This window comes from Annulohypoxylon maeteangense (genome assembly GCF_022496945.1).
Source record: "Annulohypoxylon maeteangense strain CBS 123835 unplaced genomic scaffold GGS22scaffold_22, whole genome shotgun sequence".
Taxonomy (NCBI): domain Eukaryota; kingdom Fungi; phylum Ascomycota; class Sordariomycetes; order Xylariales; family Hypoxylaceae; genus Annulohypoxylon; species Annulohypoxylon maeteangense.
Window position 1 is genome coordinate 368799 of NW_025953269.1, and position 20139 is coordinate 388937.

The following is a 20139-nucleotide window of genomic DNA, read 5'->3' on the forward strand; positions in this document are numbered from 1 at the left end:
ATACGGCCGACAAAGGAGACCAAAATAATACACTACCGAGCCGAGAGGAAAGCAGGCAGGTAGGTAAACCAAGTTATCATCATAAATAACGACCGGTAACCGCAGCTTGTATTCTCTTCTTCGATACCATATGACCTTGGCTGATGAATAGAACACGCCACACATGCGGAGAGAATCGATTGGTTGTTACTAGAGTCTATGGCATAAACTATTGGTAATCGAATCTGATATCTGACCTTGTTTATATTTCATTACTAATGAAATGTTCGGTCCATACTTTTATGTGATATATTAACAATACACACCTTCTTTCATTCAGATATCTGCGTTGGTGCTAGAAGAAGGTAATAACAATTCAGTTATGAGAATTAAGTTTACATGTGATTTGTGATATTAGCTTTCCTCCTAGAAGAAACATGTGCAATCTTATAGTTGACACATCAACTCCGGCTCAAGATCCTCTTGGCTAGGTGCTTCTAGGGTGATACTCAAAACTTGCAGAGGCATCTCCAAGCAAATAGTCGAGTGATCATAAATGATGCTGGAGTTCTCGTATAGGTAGAACCGTGGCCAATTCATAGCTATGGCATTAAAGAGTCCACTAGCAATCAGCCTAATGATTTGAAGTCTAACGTTGCCAATAGTTACCTACCTACCTAGGTAAGACTCTCCTGGAAAAGACCGATAACTCATTTATCCAGGTCTCCCCTAGGATAGCGATGGGTAGGCTATGTTGTATAGATGTAATATATCACATGAGTGTAGGTAGATGAGCAACCATTTTAAGCAAGGTAAGAATATCAATACTGGGTTTCAGAGGATATGTCTTTCATACTCACCCCCTTTTGCACACCTCTCCCCCTTTACCCCCTTCTTTCCCGCCTCCCGTAGTCTAGTTTACTTCACTCCACTGGAACTCGATCACCCAAGCGCTCAAGTATGTGTAATTGAATTTTGCCCACGAAATAAGACTAAGAATATTCCTATCTCGTATTCTGGCTATGATCATCGAGGCCAAAGACTAGACAGGCATAAAAGTGTATACATAACATAACCATATTCTCCAGCCTATTCATTCATATATTCAAATGCTGGCTATACAGTCTTCCGAGCGAGAGCAAGAACATCAATCGTTTTCGCCAGCATAAAACTATTTTTCGGCCTTATTAATAAATACTTGCTTACAGGCCTCCATATTCCCTACCTTCCTATAGGCAGCAGACTACACCGTTCAGCGCTAGCTAGCTAGTTTTGTCATAACATAGCATATTTCAGTTTCGGGTTCATTCCAAGTTTCAAGACTGGATAGGGGTTCGCTCATTTTACTTTAACATTTCCTTGTTTTTGGTTCTGGTAGCAAATATCTATCCCTCTATACAAGTGTCGCTCCGGCCTCCACCTACTGCACAACCTGCGAATGACGAAAGATGAGCATGAAGTTGACTAGGGTTGAGCTAGGTTAATCAGAGGCTCCTTTAACTTACCTTTTCTCTCATATTCCCCATCCACTGACCGAAGCTCATTCCTTGGTCAGCCCGGTCTTCGACGAGCAGAGTCTGAGCCCAGAGTTTCAAGCTTGGCTCGCCATCTTCCCGCACGATGTATAGATGCGGCACAACAATGCTGCCAACCCCACGTGATAGGTGGTCCCGGCTCTTCTGAATAATGGCCCGTATCCGTTCATTGAAGTCGTTGTCTAACTCCGGAATCGACCCCTTGCCAACGCGTAACTGCGTGCGATCTCCTACACCGAAAACGTCCATCAAGAGTTGCGGCACGGCGTCCCTGCCAATCCACAAAAATTGCGTCGTACCATCGTCGATTAAGTATAGACCGTATGAGACGAATCTCTCCGATGATAAGTTTAGTGGCGGCGGAAGAACAATTTGGCTCGTCTCTGGATCGGGGACTCCGGCGTTGTCGGGCATGTCGTGAAGCGAGTATAGGTGAGGGTAAATATACTGCATCAGAAGCGGTAGAGGTAACGTAGAAAGCTGGCATAGTGCTGCGGACCTGAGATCGGACGGGATCTGTGCGGATTTCCGAAGACCGACATGCTTGATCAAGCCCAGGAAGAGTACGGGGAGGCCGCGTAAGTTCGCAGGGAATTGTAGCCCGCCACCTCCCATGCTTCCTCCACCGAGCTCCTTCTTGAAAGTCTGGAGTAGCTCTATAAGCTTGCTCTGAAGAGCGTCACGGGCAGCATCTAAACCGCTGCTTAGTGCTCTTTCAACAGCCTTGTGAGTGAAGTAAGTCGTAATAGCGCACTGGTCCGCTGAGGCGTACACGTCTGCAAGATTAGTTGTGGTGGGAATGGCGAGCGTCATGACGCGGATGCGTCGTTCACCGTTACAGGTGGTGTACAAGACACCAGCTTGCAGGCAAACATAGTTCTTCTGTAAAGTCTCGTCAATAGCCACCTCGACCACGTAGCACTGGTCGCGGGGAAATGCTGGGAAGGCACATAGATCCGAAGATCTATTAAAGAAGTTTCCGTAGAATGTGCTCATACGCAAGCCGGTTGTAGCTCGTACCCTGAGCACTGCTTCCAGACCAATCTCCGAAGATAGGAAATCGCTAAACTCCGAAGCAAACTTGACAGCATCCTCGGCACGACCAGCATTCCATCCAGGGTAGAACCAAGTCTGACCACCGGTGTATCGAGGAAGGTTACTCAGCGAGGCTACATCCTGGTATTGCGAAGAAAAGAGGAACATGTCGATAGAGACCTGATTTTTGGAGCACTCGACGGCAAATGATTTGTAGAAACTGTTGGCAGTTTGAAGAAGACCACTCTCTTTGGACGTCCCAAGAAGCTTTTTATCCTCGCGCATCTCCAACTTTCCAACTCCCAAGTTCGGCAGTGAAGCACTAAGAACCACAATCTTACCGCCCAATGGCGAGATAAGTTTGTGGCCGGCTCTCAAGGCTGATCCCATACACGAGCCATTGCTCTGGTTGTTTTGGAACATATCAGGTAGCTTCGCCAAGAAGTTTTCGATGCTGTTTCGACTTTCTATCAGGGGGACTAGAAGGTCTTGGGGGACGGGCAGGAACGGCTCATCCAGATCACTTATCACCAGCATAGTCGTCTCTGCATTTTCTTCGTCGTCTTTAGGAATGGAAAAATAGTGCAAACTCGAGTCGACCGCGATAAATCCTAATCGAGTCCGCCGATCGGCATTAGGTATCCGGTTAAGACTATCTAGAATGGTTCGCGCGCTCGTGGCAAGGAGTCCGGTAGAGACGGCAGCATAGCTGACGTCGAAAAGGAACAGATACACGAGCGGCTGCGGAGGACGGACCATATACTCCTGAGGCGCGACGAACTCGACCACGGCGTGGTTCAACTCGTGTCTATCCCACCTGTTCACGCTCTTCTGGGCAGCAGCATCCCAATCGAAAGCTTGCGGCACATCGTTCGTAAGATTACACATATTACACCTCCACCTGTGACCTTGATCAAGGAAGATCACGTAAGGGTTGATATATGTCCTACATCGTCGGCATCGGGCAATAACCTGATCTTGCACAACTGGAACGGGATCATCGATGTCGTGAAGGGCGGCATACGGCTGGATGATGAGAGCAAATGGTAACTTGGACTTCTTCAGCAGAGAATGCGTAGTCGGAACCGCATTCAAAGTGGATCGGATATATTTAGGAGGGCAGTTTGCATCGGGTGACTGAGTAACGCTAGCCTACGATATAAATTAGTATGAACCGTTAGATATGAAGTACACATCCGTGACACTCACATTTGGAGGTAAGATGCAAGGAGGGGGTGGTAAATCGAGCTCCGAGACGTTGAAAGGCTGGTTTAGGAGGTCGGTAGGATACAGTTGATTCAAGGTGAGCCGAGCTTGCTGGCCAGGTTGTTGAACGCCGGGCTGAGGTGCTGCCCCCATGTTCATACCAGCCATTCCTTGGGTTATACCAGCGACACCTGGGGCTGGATATCCAGTTGCCGGCTGATGGTAAGGATCGGGGGCTTGATAACCCACTCCCGGCTGGGCAGGAGTGCCTGGTTGCTGGGGAGCACCGTACGGCGACGGCACCCCGGGGGAGGGATATCCGCCCTGCTGATATTCTTGACCAGGATAGGCGCCGTAGCCCGGTGAAGGCTGCGGTGCTTGACCGGGAGCTCCAAAGGTGGGCGGCGGCATACCGCCAGGGGTTGGGCCGGTAGCGCCGGCATTTGCGCCGGCTCCAAACTCAAATGCTTGAGTGGCATAGCCTCTCTTCTTCTTGTGGTGTGCTGCGGCTTGTTGGGGAGGAGGCGATGTGGTCTGTCCTTCGTAGGCGGCACCTTGTGGTTCATCGGTGTATGGCGCCTCCTGACCATACTGCTGGGGAGGATATTGGCCATAGCCATCGTTGGGAGCAGCCATCTTGGCGCAAGCGGTCAATTATATTATCCTGACCTACTATGTGGCCTATGTTGAATCTCTCGCCTTGTCTTTCGTATGTCTTTTATGTACTAATCAATTCTTTTCTTTCGGTCGTAGTAATTCGGTGCGCACTAGATCTGACGTGATATGGTCGAAGAGAAGATTGTAAAGCTGCAAGTCTAGTTGGTTAAGGAGGTGGAACGTGGTGGTGGTGGTTGCCGGTTGCTAGGTTACCGACTGTAGGGCTTGTGGCCACGATTCGATAGGAGGGCTGGTGGGCTGGAGGGATGATGGATTTTGGCGGAGGCCACGTTTTTGAGTGCTAACAGATTAACAGTTGAGAACTCCAGCTAGTAGCTTAAGAATGGAGAATGGAGAAACCCTGCTACTAGGTAATCGTCCCGTACAATTCAACAATTCAATGTTGTCAATATAAAAGGGAACGAAGATGAAAAGGTTGACAATGTAAAAACAACAAATGAGCATGAAATATGATTTTATAAAATCGTCATCTTGAGTTGCTCTTTTTTAAAACGATCTTGATGTTGCCGGAATTTAGCAACTTGTTCAATTTCACAAGCCAAATGACGCTGTGATTCGACAGAGAGTTGTAACAAAAACGGTGGGCGACCTTCTGAAGAGGCGGGCGGGCAACTGGTAGGCTGCGCTGGGATGTGAATTGGTCCAAGCTTTTTTTGTTCTTTCCTTACCGGTAGGTACCTTACCATTTTACCAGCCAGATGCCAGCTTGACCTCATTTAGATCGGAGCTAGAATCAAAGAGTGGGTTAGGTAATCACCATATCCACTAAGCTGAAAGTCACGTGAGTTAATTGTAGATATCCGTTATGTAAGCAGAAACAAGTAGGTACCAGGTACCTGATACTTATCGATCGTACTTCGTAGGTCCTTCAATTATAACCCCACCTGCCTACTTCTCCACTGCCATACAGCCATAGCCATATTTCCCCTAATATTTAAACTACGTAAGCACCAAACCAGATCCGATCATGCTGCCATGTACAAAGATACCCTACATTATTAAAGTAGGTACATATTAACATACGTACATCCATGATGTACTTGTATGTGAGTTGCCGAACTTCCTGCTTGAATTGATTGAATCCTGTGTAGCAAGGCCTCAATTAGGAAGGCCAGACGGGTAGAAGGCTTAGATGGGTTCCAAGGTTTCCCCTTGTTTCCCCTTGTCCTACATATTTAGCGGTTTAGCGGCGTGTCCGCCTAATTTTAGTATTGCCTATTGCCTATTAGCAGGTGTTTGTTACGATTCATCGGGGGATGGCAGCACATGTTATAATCATGCTTGAGGAAGTCGCTCCCTTTCGGCTGAGACCATCACTTGAGCAACATTTTTCTTCTGCGCGCGACTGCATGCAAACACGAGAGTCTAGACTCGACCTTTCCCTTCTTGCCTTGTAGATCATTATTATAGGTCCAACTCCAAATTCGACAAAATCAAGACTTGAAACCCTGGAACTTCTTTCTTACCTAGAACATTTATAATAATCCTTATCCCAGATTAATCGGTTCTATTACTCTACCTCTCATTTCATTGTTCTCGTGAAGATTGAATATTGCGATCCAACATACTCGTACTTAAACGCTCACTCTATACCTTATACCAATCAAGAACCAAGATTCAAGATCGCAGCATAATTCAGATCGACAACGATGGTTTGGAAAAGCAAATCACCTCGGATTGAGGCTAAGCCGTCAACTTTCAGGTACATCTTATCTATTATCTACCACTATCGCCACTATCACTAGTACTACCTAGACACGCGACGCGATCCTTCATCTGATGTCGTTCGCTAACATAAGCGCAATCGCTTACTTCTCATATTATAGACAGCTTCTACCTCTCCTGATCCTCCTCATTGTCGTTGGCGGCGCCGGGTTCGTTGGTTACCAGATCTACCTTAGCGTCGCCAAGATTCGGGAAAGTACCGAGAAGCGCATGGCCAAGAAGAACGTAATCTTCACGAAGGATGGACTCAAAGTTGGCGTTAAGCACGTCGAGCAAGAGCGCTACGTCGACGCGACACAGAGTTGGGTTGTTAAGGCCTGGAATATGAGCACTCCCAATCCACCTGCAGTTAAGAGAAGATAAGTAGAGGGGAATTGAGGGACGTTCCGGACCGTTGTGGGCTTGTCTGGTCTAGATTCTGCTTGTGAGACATGCGGTTTTTCTTTTCGCAAACAGTTGGAGGCCTCCGCCAGGACTACCGGGTACGCGACATAGGTGGACCTAGGTACTCACTCAAATGTCCTACCCATGTCAAATCACCAGCGATCACAAACTCGCAAGGCGCGGGGCCCTATAGAGTACATCAACGACTCAACGAGAGATCACGACCGGTTCAAATCTACGCACGGTTACTGGAGGAATGAATGCGCAAGGAGACTTTATACGATATACGATGATACCCTGGCTGAAGGTTAGATGGGCCTTGTACAATGAACAACAACACGAGAGAGGATTTCGGTGTTTGCAGTCTATTTCTTGTACCAACAGCAATGAAACACTTGCGAATTTATTTATTCCCACGACCATTGTCGAGGTCGCCATGTCCAACTACTTCAGGTCACATTGGATAAACAAACCTAAGAATATGTCTCGTGCTACTAATGTACCATCTCAATCGAGAAACGAGTAATTTAGGGACGTATCACAAGTGTAGGAAGACCGTCAAAAAGAGGTTGATAAGTTTCGTTGATCAACATATTGTATTCCCTGCAGTATCGTGCATACTGTGGTGTTCACAGAAGATGCGGAGATTTTACCTATTTCCTCCTGATTTAAAACTCACATTCTCACCTTGTAGGTAGGTAGGTACATATAACAACGCCCATTGCAAGAGCAATATGAACCATATCCTCCCCAAGTGCCGACTCCTAAAATTATATCCTATGCACACTTTCAGCCTTCCTCAGTACCAAACAAGCTCCTTCAGCCAAATGTCTCAGAAGAGATCGAAAGATGAGCGTAGAATGTCCTCGCGGACAAATGATATAAGCTCTAGTAAGCCTCTGCGACTCATTGCTTTTCGAAGACAACAAGAAAACTCCGAACTCCCCTAATCCAAGAGACAGAATGTGTCATAAACAGCCGCCATAATCGAAGCCCCCAAACCCCTTAATGCCAAAGTCGGTAATACCTAATCTTTTGACGATCCTCTTACACACCTCCCCCCTAAGCCTACTTACTTAGGTAGGTATGTCTCTCGGTTGACGAGACGGGGGAAAAGTCCTGCGTATCCTTTTCAGCCCAAGCCATCCCACACCATCACACGGTAAGCCACTTCTTCGCAACCCACTTGGCGCCCTCTCCGGCATCCTGTCCTCCTGCAGCCCTCGCAAGCAGCTCCGCACGATGTACCTCGAACCTCTCCTTCTGCAGCGCCTCCACGTGTTCGAGGGGGCTCGTACTCCCGCTGCTGCTACTCGCCGGTGACAGCAACTGCGCCCCCACGCCCCCGTCCGCGCCATCGGCTTTGTACCCATACCCGTACCCATACTCCTGCTGTTGCTGTTGCTGTTGCTGTTGTTGCTGCGCCCCTAGCCGCGCACCCATCCCCATCCCCATATTATGCACCTGCGCCTGCACCTGCTGCTGTGCTCTCCGACTCTCACTAACCATCTTCAAATAATCGTGCGCAGCCCCGTACGGACTCGCCATCAGCCCGTCCCGTCGGATCAGCATGGACGGGATGCGGATCTGCAGCTGCTTGAGGATGTGCGCGTACCTGACGCCGAGCTCATTGCTGATGAACCCCAGCCGCCCGTGGATCCACGCCCGCTGCGCGTCCGTCGTGTAGTCCTGGCTGTTGAGACAGGTGAGCGGCCACGTGAGGAAGTAGCCTGCTAGCGCTTTGACGTGGTTTGCTTCTCCGCAGGCGAATTCGCCGTCGTTGAGACCGAGGTTGTCTGAGCTGTCTTCGTCTTGGGTGCTGGTGTATGTGTTGAACCCGGTCGTAGTGGTGTCGTCGTGTTGTTGATGTCGCAAGAACTGGCGAATCCGTCTTCGATTCCCTTCTTTTAAGTGCCAGCCTAGATGATACGGCACGCTTGCGATGATGTCCGTGATGGTGTCGACACATGTCCTAGCTGCAGTCGCATACTCCCTCGTCGTCCGATAGTCCACGGGACTGCACACCCAAGCCGCGCATCTGACGACCAAACTCATAAGTACCAGTCTTGCCGTCCGAATCGTATTCCACACGCTCGCGATGTAGAAGTCGCGGTACATGTCGATTCTCCCGGGAAACACCTCCGCGCGTCCGTAGTCTCCGCCTGGCACGCTGTCTTCCCAGGCTACGGTGCGGTACCGCCATGAGGACGGCACCCCGCGCATCCACGCTACTACTTCCTGGTCGACGGCTTGTAGGCGGCGGATCATTTCGAGCATCACGTCGATGTTTGACGGGGTGCGCGCCATGCTGTTCATCAACCGCGTTACTTCGGCGCGCAGCTCGCCGGTTTTGATCATGAGGCGGTGGCATTTCGCTGCGGCGCGGTCGCGTACGGCGTCGTTGATCCACCATTCTTCACCCATGATCGGGGTTGTGCCAGATGTGAGACTGTGGATTATCTAGGTTGAGTGTTAATATGTATGTAGAAAGTGTTTGGGAAAAGGGGTTAGGTTGGTTAACAGACCATCTGAGTTCTCACGGCGATGAACAGCGTCAATCCGACTTTCGTCTTGAGCTGCTTCTTCCCCCGGGCTTTTACGAGCTGTATAGCGCCCTCGGTATGCGAGCCCCAGTTCAACATGCCGATTTGCTTGGCCGTGATACTCTACAGGGGAAATACGTTAGCACACACAAATTGATCTCGAATCCTTCCTGAGGGATCGACATACCTCGAATAAACCTAGCAACAACACCGCCGCTAACGTCGAATCCGCCAACTGCATCTCGGGATTCCTTAGAGCGGCGTTGGTCCCGTTGAGTGCCTTCGTATACTCATGCAGAGCCCGATCCGATAACCTAGACTCTGAGCCCCCTCGATTATTCAGGAAAGCCATAGAGCAGGCATTGAAGGCGTGCTGCAATTGCCCGTGCGGATCGGACTTCAGCAGCGGGATGATGAAGTCCATGAACCCACGTGTATTTCCTTCGCCTTCCGGGGGCACCAGGATGAAGTTGGAGACGAAGTGGCAGCTTGCTTGGTGCTCGACGGGGATGTTGAGCGAGGGGATGATGGCTTGGGCAAGTTGTGATTTGATGCTATTGGCGAAGACTGGAGACACATTTAGATCTCCCGAAGGAGAGTCCGGGTCTGGTTTGACAGTCTTCTGTGCCAGTACTTTCTTACTGGCTTTCCGTGCTCTGCGTTCCGTTGCCTGAGTTTCGTTCCTGAAGACGAGGTCAAACTCGTCCTTGTACCCGGGACATTGTCTTCGTGATTTGGCACATTGGTTGCATGTTGGCTTTGTCTCGTCACACTGTTGCGTTGCGAGAAACAATGGTTAGTTTGTTTGGACATATTTGATCCAATTGGTAACCTACCTTGATTCTTCTCGTCCTGCACATCTGACAGCCCTTTGAGGGTTTCCCGCAGTACACCATCTTGAAAGTCGAAGGATGATGATCCTTGAGGTAACTCTTAGGATTCTCCCTCCGTCAACAAAATTCTAGAATTATCGAAATTTATGCAATTTGATAGAGATTCCAAGTTCTCTTTAAATCATATGTCAGGATTAGGTATTCGCTAGATTTGGATGTCTTAGAGGTCTTAGAGGTCTTAGAGTAGTTGTAAACTTCAGTTCGTCGCGATGTTCCAGGTCGCAGAAGTAGAATATGCCAAGCCCCAGCCCTGGATGTAACTCGATGTAACCCTTCCGTTCGAAAAGAAAAAGCGAGGCCGTAAAAGAGGGCAACTCGAGGAGATTAAAAATGAGTAGTCCCTGATATAGGTAGGTGACAATAATGACAAGTTAAACAGACGAGGCCTCGGATCGTCAGCCCTAACTTCTAGGTTTTCAATATTATTAAAGGTCTTCTAGGAACGGGCCGTACCTGTTTAAAGCCTGGTCATCCAAGGTGACAAACCAGGAAGGAGATGGAACTGGAAACACTTCATAGGGCGGCGCACGGTACCTAAAAACGACGTCAGGAAACGGCAGGTCATTGGACAGGCTGTATGCAGACTCTATGCAGACTCTATGCAGGCTCTGTGCAGGTTGCGTATCAAACTGACCGTCGGGATCTGGTTATTGCCGTTGTCTCTTGTTTCAGGAGCGTCTGTGCCGCAGCCCGGATACCGAACGCAAACTACGCGCGTGATGCCTGATTGAAGGATACGAAGTGTGGTAGGATCTTGTTAATCCGGGGTAGAGACACTCCTGCTTCGATCGAGCTCTGTGATTGGGGAGGATGGGAACCGGACACCTGCAATCGGCAACTTCGTCCTTTATCATACGATCCATTCAGGTTTTCCGCTTTGCATACAACCGCAGAAAAGTGTATAAGATGAGGAGGAGCGCATATATACCTACATACATACCTAGGTATGAAAGGTCATGACAAGACCATCAGTTAGTTACTGTTGGTTATTGACCCCACGAGCCAAGCATGAGCTAAGTGGAGATGACATGGCTTCAACAGCATTTAGAGGCTTTGAAGGCGTTCAAGACGTTCAAGGGGAGGGAGGTGGCTAACCTCGTGAGGTATAGGAAACTACTCTAACGGCCCGTTACCAAGATGTCGATACTAGTCAGTCGGGACAATTCGTTGGTGCGGATATTTACTATCTACCTAGGTAGTAGTTATTTTTCTACAGGGTTATTAAGTATGTAGATCTCTTCGTCACTTTGAAAGATAGGTAAGATCTATACTTACCTTAGTAGGTATGTTGCTAAATAGTAGATATAGTTATGCTATAAGGTATAAGGAGTTTGTATTAATTCATGCCATTTCTCCATAAACTGAGTCGGTTCATATGATTATTTCTAGGAAATAATACGGAAATACTACAAAGGCTACCCCTAAGTTCTTCATGAAGAACAATTCTCCCAGAAGTAAACTAGCTGCGTGGGGATTCTGTAGATCCCATCCCGCGTGGGCAGAAGTCTAACTATTATAGCTGCTAGCCGTCGGAAGTGCTGACATCTAAATTTTAGCGAGTCTTAGGGGCAAAAGGGGACTCAATATATATGATTCGTATGTTTAGTCTTTGCTCATGATGAAAAGTAAGGCTTCGACAGACACCGTTCCGTAGATCATTCAGACCTTCAAAACTCTGACTACCGAATCATATCATATCATGAATCCATACTGTATAAACACAAGATCGACGGAACATCTCATCGTATCGCGATCGTACGGGATCGGCGGAATGTGACGCATCCTGGCTGCCTGATGGCATATACAGTAGAACGCGGATAGCAATTCCACATGCTTCGTGATCAGGCTGTCATGGATGTCAGGGAAAGTGACAGAGTGATGCTGTCAAATCCCAGATCTGTTCACCGAGATAGGCGACCAGTCAGCCAGTGTCATTTCTTATTCTGTCTCACTTCTAATGCGCCAATCAACATGAATATCTTCAGGGGCTTGCAGTGTAACACAACCTACCTACCTAGGTATGTACCTATCCATGGACAGTCCATCATTATTCCATACTCAAGTCTACTCATAATTATGCCTTAAATACCTCCTAGTAAAAGAGGGGACCGGTCTTAAGGCCAATCTGCTATACACCCAGCATAATTAACCCACCTACCACCGATATTCATCGCATAACCCCAAGGTCCGATCATCTACTCGTGAGCTTACAAGAGAAAAAAGATGTATTCGGATTGCATTTGCTTACTGCCGCAATCCGTCAGCGGTGAAAGCTGGTTATCCTACCAAAACGCCATGCTCATGCAATGCCCGAGAGCCAACACGTAGCTCGTCCATCCCCATCCTCCGCCGTTCTACATTAGGGCCCCTACATGCGTTCTCGTGGACCGCTTCATTCCCGTGCGTCTGTGTCCAATTTTTTATTATTCGTACGCCAACTTAATAGCGGCCAAGTCCACATCCACGCCAACACCAAAGTAGGAATCCCCCTTAGTACTTTAGAGACTTCTGCCCCTTGTCCCTTCCCTCCGGACCTATCGTCGAAAAGGCACAGTGCTGGTCTTTGATCGCCACGACCTCGTACGTGCCTTCTAGGCTCGCTGTAATCACCTTGCTATGCTCGTAGCTGATGTCGTGACGTGTCTCTAGAATTTGGCTCTTCTGCCCCTTCCGCGCGTTGGTACTGCGCGTGTACGTGAATTCGAAGGGCGGCGTACCCCAGAACTCGAATAGGATTTCGACCTCGCTTCCTTCGTGAATGTCGACCTGGATGACACGCCCCTTGCTAATTCTAACACTCGGCATCGGATGAATGGACTTAGCTAGATTAACTGCAGCGCGGCATTCACTACCTTTGTCGCTGATGCTAGTAATCGTAAAGTCACCGGGAGATTCGGCAATACGGCGAAAGTTAGTCGTCTGCGATTTAGCCTTCATTTGCTTTCCGGCGAAATCATAGTGCACCTCGAAAGGCGGCGTGCCCGATAGGGTGTAGGCAATACGCTCGCCAACGCAGTAGTCAGTTCGTTGTTCGAGAGGGTAGATAGACGGCGCTTCGTAAAGTTGGATATGAACCACACCGCCGCCGGTCTCCGTCTTCTGCTGACAACCGCGATCATCGCGTACCTTGCGGATTCTAATCTGCTGGCCTCCGAGCTTCAGATACTGTCTGGGAATTTGAATTCCGTAATTGTTGGTCTGGATGTTGGGAATCCTGAAAACTTCCGGTAGATTTCCAGAATGCTGCTTGATTTCGACCTCGACATAGAAGGGCGCCTTGCCTTCTAACCTGATAGGAATCGTCTCGTTCGGTCCATCGTCAGACATACACATCTTGAACGTCTGGCCCGGTTTAACAAAGGAAGCAGACGGCTTGGCGTTGACGGTTTGCTCCAGCGTTAGTGGCGCAGATTGTCGTTTATCGTTATAGAGATTATCCGATAGACCGGAGAAGGTGTAGGTGTATAGTCCAGCCTTAGCTGTGTCTAGTGAAATGCCTGCTTTCCCAAGAGCAGCATCAAATTCTTTTCGGGTAATAGAGACTCCACCCGACTTGGGTTTATGTCTGACTTCGTACTCGACATGATACGGAGGAGACCCTGAAAAGGTTTTGTTAGTACAATGAACTGTGGAAAATGTAAGTGCAGAATAAATTTACCTTTAAGGGAGACTTCAAATCCATCGACATCGCCTTCGCAGACGTCTTTCTTGACGAACTTATTGTCCTTTTCGATTGACTCAATGGCATCGCTCGGCATAAATGACAATTCGGGGCGCGGGAACCATTTGACTTCAAACGTCTTAGCTTTGGGGTTAATAGTGCCAGGACACTGATCATCCATCACATCCAGAATCTCATATATGCCTAGCTCCTTTGCTTCGATATAGTCGTTGCCGGTCCGCGCGACACGAATAAGCCGGTCGCCAGAACTGCTGTTCAAGTTCCGGTATCCCACTCTCCAGGGCCCATCGCCAGAGAGTTTAAGAGGAAGGTTGACAGAGGCAGCTTCAACAACTGTAGTCGTTGTCTTGCCCTCGAGAAGACCAAACGCAGCACGTGGCCGTTGGCGTCGCACAGAGATCTTATTCTCTTCTTTGAGAAAGATACGACATCCGGTCTTATCCTGGATACTCTTCAAGGCTAGAGTATACTCTCCACCAGTAGACAAGGGTGCGGTTTCGATAGTGAATGTCTCCGTGGTGATGCCGGTCGCTTTCTCTGACTTTCTCTTGCCTTCATGAATCAATTCCCACTCTAGCGTAAAGGGACCATCTCCGAGAAGATTCACATCCAACTTGACTGGCTGGTCAAGACAAGCGTTGATAGTGCGTGGTCCTTGTCTGAAGTACGCTGTCGCTGGCGGCTTGACATTCTGTTCCAGATAGTACTCGTCCGATAGAGGTAGAGGGACGCTATAAATAGCATCTTCGAGTCTTCTAAACCGATATTGGTAGCGCCCGGCATTCCTTGGGAGTAGGTCAATCTGTTGCCGAAGACCCTTAATCTCGACCGTCTCTCTCCTATTCTGCTCGGTATCGCTGCTAACCGTGTATGCGATTCTGAATGGAGGCGTTCCGATCATATCCAGATTAACACGAAGTCCAATGGAGTTGCCGGCACACTTATCCGGAATCTCCTCGGATGAAATTGTCAATGTAGGCTCAAGAGGGTTAAGTAGTAGGCAAGATGAAGGCTCTTCGATCTCTCCTTCGCAAGAGCCGCAAGATACGGACTTGAGGGTGTACAATCCCGGCGCAGAAATTGTAGGCTGGTCACTTGCGCTCTTAGCGGTGAAAGAACCCACCTCAACGACATCTCCATGGTCACCACTTTTCGTAAGTGTGTTGATCGGAGAGAAATTCCAGGTTAAAATATGGGAGGCGCTTGGCGGGGTCTGACCTGGACGTCCAATCTCGATAGGAAGCTTTGCCGTTTTTCCCTTTGCAACTTTGAGCGGATGGCGGAGATCACAACCCACAATAGTGGCTCTGGGGCGTTCCCTAACTTCGAAGTTCTGGTACAGGTGCTTAGGCTTAGGCTTTGCGTCAGGATCCTCAGGTTGGGGATACTGGATGACATTGCCAAAAACGTCATGAACCTCGTCGATGGAGTATTGCCATTCTCCCTGGGTAGTCATCGATTCATTCAGGCCGACCTCAACCGTCCGGGGCCTAGCCCAGCTATAGTCCTCTTCGCCTAAAGGCATGATGCCGGATGATCGTTGGGGACCAATTAGGGGTGACGTGAATCCATCAGGTTGCAGGCTCTGGAAATGGAAACTGTGGTCTTTGCCATTGATTGTCCGACTGTAAACGATCTTCATAGGTGGTGTCCCATAAACGTCAAGAGACAAGTTAGATAGTTCACCGAGACACTTCGTTGACGACTGTGCCGTTCGGACCTTGGCTCTAGGACAAGGGACGATGTATGTAGGCTCTGTGATTCTTTGAACCTCGAGCTTGTACTCATCGAGAACCCTATTGAGCTGATAGACACCGGGCTTCTTCAGGGTAATATCGTATCTGTATATACCCAGCGATCCATCTTCAATTGACCTCGCAGATTGCCTGCCAATCTCCTTGATTTCTTTGCGACTCAGTTTTACTACTTCTTGGTTGTCCGATTCCAAATCGAAGCGAATAAGTTCGACGTCGACGGGCACTGTAGCATTGAAATAAATAGGCACACTTGCGATGTTTTGTCCTTGGCCTAGGCAGTAGGGTTGCTTTTCAGGGTTGAGCAGAGCAGAGCTAGTAATAAGGCATTAGCGACGTTTGATTCAACATAAGGTAATTCCAAGGACACTCACCCTTCGGGAAGGATATTGATGATCTGCTTGCCCATGATAAGAGACGAGTTGTGCAAAATGCTTGAGACCTTGACATTATGCTCTGATATGGCAAGCTCTTTGTCGTAGAAGATTTTGACGAGTCCTAGAAGCCATCCATGCCAAGGTACGGGAATATTAAACATCAAGAGCCAGTTGAATACCATATGCGCGAAGAATATCATAGAGGTTGATGGCGCAGAGAGTTCTAGCCATGGTATCCGTAGCGAAGGTAGGGAAAAGAAGAAGATAAAGTCGAATAGGATCCATTTGCAGAAGAAATAAAAAGATCCGCCATTATCCTCTAGCATCTGTACCCAGTCGTAGAACCGCCATGCTAGTAAGACAACATAGACGGCGCAGGCATAGAAGCGTTGAGATGGTGCATCGATGAGAGTCAGAGGTATAACCGGTTGAGTAGTCGGTGCGAGATTCGGATGGTTCTCTGGGGCAACAGGTAGCGGTGGCCTAGGTCTGGCATCTTGAGCTTGACGCTGGTTGTGAAGTGCTTTAGCAGCGGCTGGTGTCTGTGGGTAACCCCCAGCACCCACGAGCGGCGTGCCAATATTATTCATCGCATTCCGTGAAGGCAACGCCAAACCATCAGGAAGCAGTAATCAAAATCGCAGATTACAGGATCGACCGGTCGATCGATCGCAGGAAGGGAGCCTTATGGCAGTTGGCGATTTGAATGGGGGCGATTAGTCGAATTGACTATGAGAGGAAAAAAGGATTGACTTGATGTCAGTTCAGTTTGTTTAAACAAACGTAGAAGATATGTATGGAGATGTAAATACCTGTCCTGTCAAAGCTTGCATGAGCTTGCAGGGTGGGCGGAAATTTTTAGGTGATCCGTAAATACCAGCTCAGCAAAGATTGGATCACGACGCGCCGCGTCAAGAACTTCCAAATTTCTGAATGCCGAATGGTGCCAAGGTAGAAGCTATCACATTCAGCTGCTAACAGCTGTCGGCTTTTTAGGTATTCTTTTTCTCGGTACGTAGCTGCGTAGGTAGGTACGTATCTGCGGGGCAGCTAAGACGAGACGGGAGCTTGAGCTTCATATAAGTGGGGAACTCAAGCCAAGCTTATATGCAGGTTCCAACGCTTCATCTTCACATAGAAAATGGCAGGTACGTACCGAATAGCTATAGAAACCGGGAAGCTACACCTGCATGAGCTTCCTCCTCCTTCCAACCTTTGGCTATTATTCCATATTTCATAATATATTTTACTTCGTATCCCCATACGTATAAACTTAAACTTATCCTTGAGTACCTACGTCAGAGAATCATAGGCGATACCTAACCCATATTTCAAGATTTCCAAAGATCTACCTACATTCTAGGTACATATATCTATCCAGTCGTTTGAAGAGAGAACAATATCACATCGTTCAAACGGTGAAATTACTGTGTTACATCAGCCTCGTTACTTCGATTCGATCACATCACATGTAACATCCTAGTCTTGGCCTCACAACGTGGAAGAAGACATTCCCGTTCCCGAATCCCCGGTACAAAGAAAAGGGTAGACATCACTGATTTTGAGTGAGGGGTGTATAATATCAAGATCAGAACCAATATCAAAATCAAGACCGGAACCAAGGCGCCTGAACAGCAAATTCTGTTTTCTTATTAAATAGGAATAAAACAAGAGGGAAAAGAAAGATGCATTCATAGAGGTATGAGGTTTCAAATTACTCATCTCTGTGCTTCCCAAACATCAAAGCCTTGCTGGGTCAGGTTTAATGCACCAAGCAAACAACATAATCCTAACAGTCTAAAAGCTCAGCAAAATGGACAAAACAATCCCCAATAGAAATTATTGTCGCTTGATTTGGCGGTTTCGTCGTATTTAAGTTACCCCTATTTTACAGAGTACTAGGACCTAGGTACTTAACTTAACCCCTTATCCGAAAACACTATTTCCAACCTCAACTCACTACACACTTTTAAAAACTAGTCGTGTGTAAGTCAAAAGCTGGCATTTTTTATCAAAGCGAGGAAACCAAATCCTAGAAGCTGACTGCCTGAAGATTTGTATGAGTCAAGACCTGTGTTTTATAGTCTTGAATTTGGGAAGAACCGCTCTTTCCATCTTCAGGCGTCCTGCGAGTTTGGTTAGAGATCTATTTCCAACTCCAAACTTCCTTTTGACCTCGCACCTTTACTTTGGTTCATAACAGATACAAATCTTTCAATCTTCAATATACACTCACGCCAATCACCTCACCCCCACTAAGGTAGACTTTTTTTTTTATCTTTTTTTTTTACTCGCTCACTTCCCGTGAACTCCTACCTTTACGCCAGTATCACATGATACCTAATTGAGACCATTCCTAATGGCTACACATGAGCCCAAGAGTGAACCCCCGGTGGGCCATACCGAAAGAATGGATAGATCATCCCCCCTCAAATGCGACGAAGGCGATACCGATGTCCTGTCCCAGACACACATTCAGCCAGCGGATCAAGTTCCTGACGGAAATACCGGTTTCCGACGTACAACAAGATTGAAAAAGCCACCTACCAGATATGATGAAGAATATGTCAATCTTGCCCCTGAATCACCTGCACGGCCAGCTGTAAAGCAACCTCGCCCAAAACGGAAGGCTGCTCAGGTTGCTACGGATAACATCGTCCCTGAAGATGCCGCCCCTATTCTCGAGGATGTCCTAACTCGAATGTTTCCGGACGAGCGTAAGGAATATGAAGGTTGGGTCGAACTTGAATCCGAACCAGTCAGTTACTTATATAGGCTTCTACGTATAAATATCTGACTAACTCATATTTAGGGCTTCTTCAATGCGATGTTACAAGAGTTAGAGGCGAAAGACTTCAAAGTCCAAGAAGTCTACGGCCTCGACGCGGATATACTAGGATTCCTACCGTATGTCTACAAATCGGTATCCTTATTGTCGTAAGCTAATCACCCATAGGAAACCGGTGCATGGGCTCATATTCTTGTTCGAATATGAAGGTGATAATGAACCAAACGACGACAGCCGTGGGGACTGCCCCGATGATCTTTGGTTTGCGAACCAGGTACATACCATGCTGAATTTTTTAACTATATATAAGTTAACAGATATACAGACGACCGCTAATGCCTGTGCTACTGTTGCACTCATGAACATCATCATGAATGCTGAAGACACCAGTCTCGGTACCCAACTCCAGGATTTCAAGGACTGTACCAAGGCGCTGCCACCACCTCACCGAGGAAACGACCTCGATAAGAATGACTTCATTCGAAGCATTCACAATTCAGTCGCGAGGTACGCTTTTGATTCATCCATATATATATAACTATAATATGTCATTGAATTAACTTGAAGTGATAGACGTATCGATCTCATTGCCGAGGACTTGGCTCTCGATAATAAGTACGAAGAATCATTAAAGAAGAGGATGCAGAAGTCATCTCGTGCCAAGCGCTCAAAGGCAAATGTTGAAACTAACTATCACTACATTGCCTACGTACCCAGGAACGGTCAAATATGGGAACTCGACGGGTTGAAATCAAAGCCTTTATGCCTTGGTAAGTCTAACCCTCACCTCTACCCAAAGATAAGATGCCTAATCTATGCTTAATTTAGGTAATGTTGAAGGCTCGTGGCTTGACACAGCGAGCGCAGCTATCCAGGAACGCATGATGCGCAATTCAGAGTACTCATCATACAGCCTCCTAGCGATCTGCCAGTCGCCGCTTAAGACACTATGTACGGAGCTCGCAACAAGCCTCGCCTGTTCCCGCACCTTACACGAACGCTTCAGCAAAGATTCCACTTGGGTCGTCCCGGATCCGTCGGAGATATTTACCAACATGCGCCCAGAGCAACGGAATATGACGTCCGAGAGCCTTGACAAGGCCGAACTCACAGAATCCTTCGTGGCTAAGACAAGCCGTCTTGACTTCGACGCTGCGGCGGCATTAGAGTTGGCACAGGAACTAAAGACGGAGCAGGACTCCCTAAACGCACAATACATCGCTGAACTGGCAGCTGTCGACGAGGCCGTAGAGACGGTGCGCGGACGACAGCGCGATTACACGCCGGCTATACATCAGTGGGTGAAGGCACTTGCCGAGAAGGGGGTTCTAAGGGAGTTTATCCAAGAGATGGGATAGAATATCTGGGTAGTGAAACTTCTGGGTATGGTGAGGATTATTTCTAGAAAAGCAACTTGATTAGACGAGCTGGTGAGTTAGTGAGTTAGTTAGTACTACTTATAATTAGAAAGTCTCACGCCGCGTTGGGTTTCATAGACCTGGCGTGAAGGCAGGCTATTTCTACCGACTATGCTTCGTCATTCGCAATGATAGTATAGAC

The 20139-nt window shown here is 47.9% G+C and overlaps 5 protein-coding genes across 5 annotated transcripts; 2 read left to right on the top strand and 3 right to left on the bottom strand.

The window, feature by feature from the left end:
* Positions 1–941: 941 nt before the first annotated feature.
* On the bottom strand, positions 942–5056 carry GGS22DRAFT_173863 (uncharacterized protein). Its single transcript, XM_047963000.1, has 3 exons — positions 3759–5056; positions 1485–3701; positions 942–1411 (listed from the first exon to the last, which is right to left on the bottom strand). Exons 1-3 carry the CDS (start codon positions 4389–4391, stop codon positions 1400–1402), a joined length of 2862 nt encoding a protein of 953 aa, XP_047814801.1. The 5' UTR covers positions 4392–5056; the 3' UTR covers positions 942–1399.
* Positions 5057–6082: 1026 nt separating this feature from the next.
* GGS22DRAFT_192804 (uncharacterized protein) lies at positions 6083–6521 on the top strand (the record flags this gene model as incomplete). Its single annotated transcript, XM_047965317.1, has 2 exons — positions 6083–6135; positions 6260–6521. 2 exons carry the CDS (start codon positions 6083–6085, stop codon positions 6519–6521), a joined length of 315 nt encoding a protein of 104 aa, XP_047814802.1.
* Positions 6522–7594: 1073 nt separating this feature from the next.
* On the bottom strand, positions 7595–10263 carry GGS22DRAFT_78381 (uncharacterized protein). The gene is made up of 4 exons (XM_047968091.1): positions 9922–10263; positions 9273–9857; positions 9068–9208; positions 7595–9002 (listed from the first exon to the last, which is right to left on the bottom strand). The coding sequence occupies exons 1-4, from the start codon at positions 9979–9981 to the stop codon at positions 7698–7700; spliced, it is 2091 nt and encodes a 696-aa protein (XP_047814803.1). The 5' UTR covers positions 9982–10263; the 3' UTR covers positions 7595–7697.
* A 1537-nt stretch (positions 10264–11800) lies between these two features.
* GGS22DRAFT_173874 (uncharacterized protein) lies at positions 11801–16669 on the bottom strand. Its single transcript, XM_047963001.1, has 5 exons — positions 16604–16669; positions 15789–16520; positions 13637–15729; positions 11993–13577; positions 11801–11875 (listed from the first exon to the last, which is right to left on the bottom strand). The coding sequence occupies exons 2-4, from the start codon at positions 16379–16381 to the stop codon at positions 12469–12471; spliced, it is 3795 nt and encodes a 1264-aa protein (XP_047814804.1). The 5' UTR covers positions 16382–16520; positions 16604–16669; the 3' UTR covers positions 11801–11875; positions 11993–12468.
* Positions 16670–17442: 773 nt separating this feature from the next.
* Positions 17443–20109, top strand: GGS22DRAFT_78433 (cysteine proteinase). Its single transcript, XM_047968092.1, has 7 exons — positions 17443–17777; positions 17845–18549; positions 18604–18698; positions 18748–18853; positions 18905–19086; positions 19153–19349; positions 19408–20109. Exons 2-7 carry the CDS (start codon positions 18151–18153, stop codon positions 19935–19937), a joined length of 1509 nt encoding a protein of 502 aa, XP_047814805.1. The 5' UTR covers positions 17443–17777; positions 17845–18150; the 3' UTR covers positions 19938–20109.
* Positions 20110–20139: the final 30 nt, after the last annotated feature.

Coding starts and splice junctions, on each gene's coding strand:
- GGS22DRAFT_173863 (XM_047963000.1), bottom strand. CDS start 4,391: ATGGCTGCTCCCAACGATGGCTATGGCCAATATCCTCCCCAGCAGTAT. Junction 3,702..3,758: donor CTTGCATCTTACCTCCAAAT/GTGAGTGTCACG, acceptor TTTATATCGTAG/GCTAGCGTTACTCAGTCACC.
- GGS22DRAFT_78381 (XM_047968091.1), bottom strand. CDS start 9,981: ATGGTGTACTGCGGGAAACCCTCAAAGGGCTGTCAGATGTGCAGGACG. Junction 9,209..9,272: donor TGTTGCTAGGTTTATTCGAG/GTATGTCGATCC, acceptor TTTCCCCTGTAG/AGTATCACGGCCAAGCAAAT. Junction 9,003..9,067: donor TCGCCGTGAGAACTCAGATG/GTCTGTTAACCA, acceptor CACTCAACCTAG/ATAATCCACAGTCTCACATC.
- GGS22DRAFT_173874 (XM_047963001.1), bottom strand. CDS start 16,381: ATGAATAATATTGGCACGCCGCTCGTGGGTGCTGGGGGTTACCCACAG. Junction 15,730..15,788: donor ATCAATATCCTTCCCGAAGG/GTGAGTGTCCTT, acceptor CCTTATTACTAG/CTCTGCTCTGCTCAACCCTG. Junction 13,578..13,636: donor ATTTGAAGTCTCCCTTAAAG/GTAAATTTATTC, acceptor AAACCTTTTCAG/GGTCTCCTCCGTATCATGTC.
- GGS22DRAFT_78433 (XM_047968092.1), top strand. CDS start 18,151: ATGGCTACACATGAGCCCAAGAGTGAACCCCCGGTGGGCCATACCGAA. Junction 18,550..18,603: donor TCGAACTTGAATCCGAACCA/GTCAGTTACTTA, acceptor ACTCATATTTAG/GGCTTCTTCAATGCGATGTT. Junction 18,854..18,904: donor ATCTTTGGTTTGCGAACCAG/GTACATACCATG, acceptor ACAGATATACAG/ACGACCGCTAATGCCTGTGC.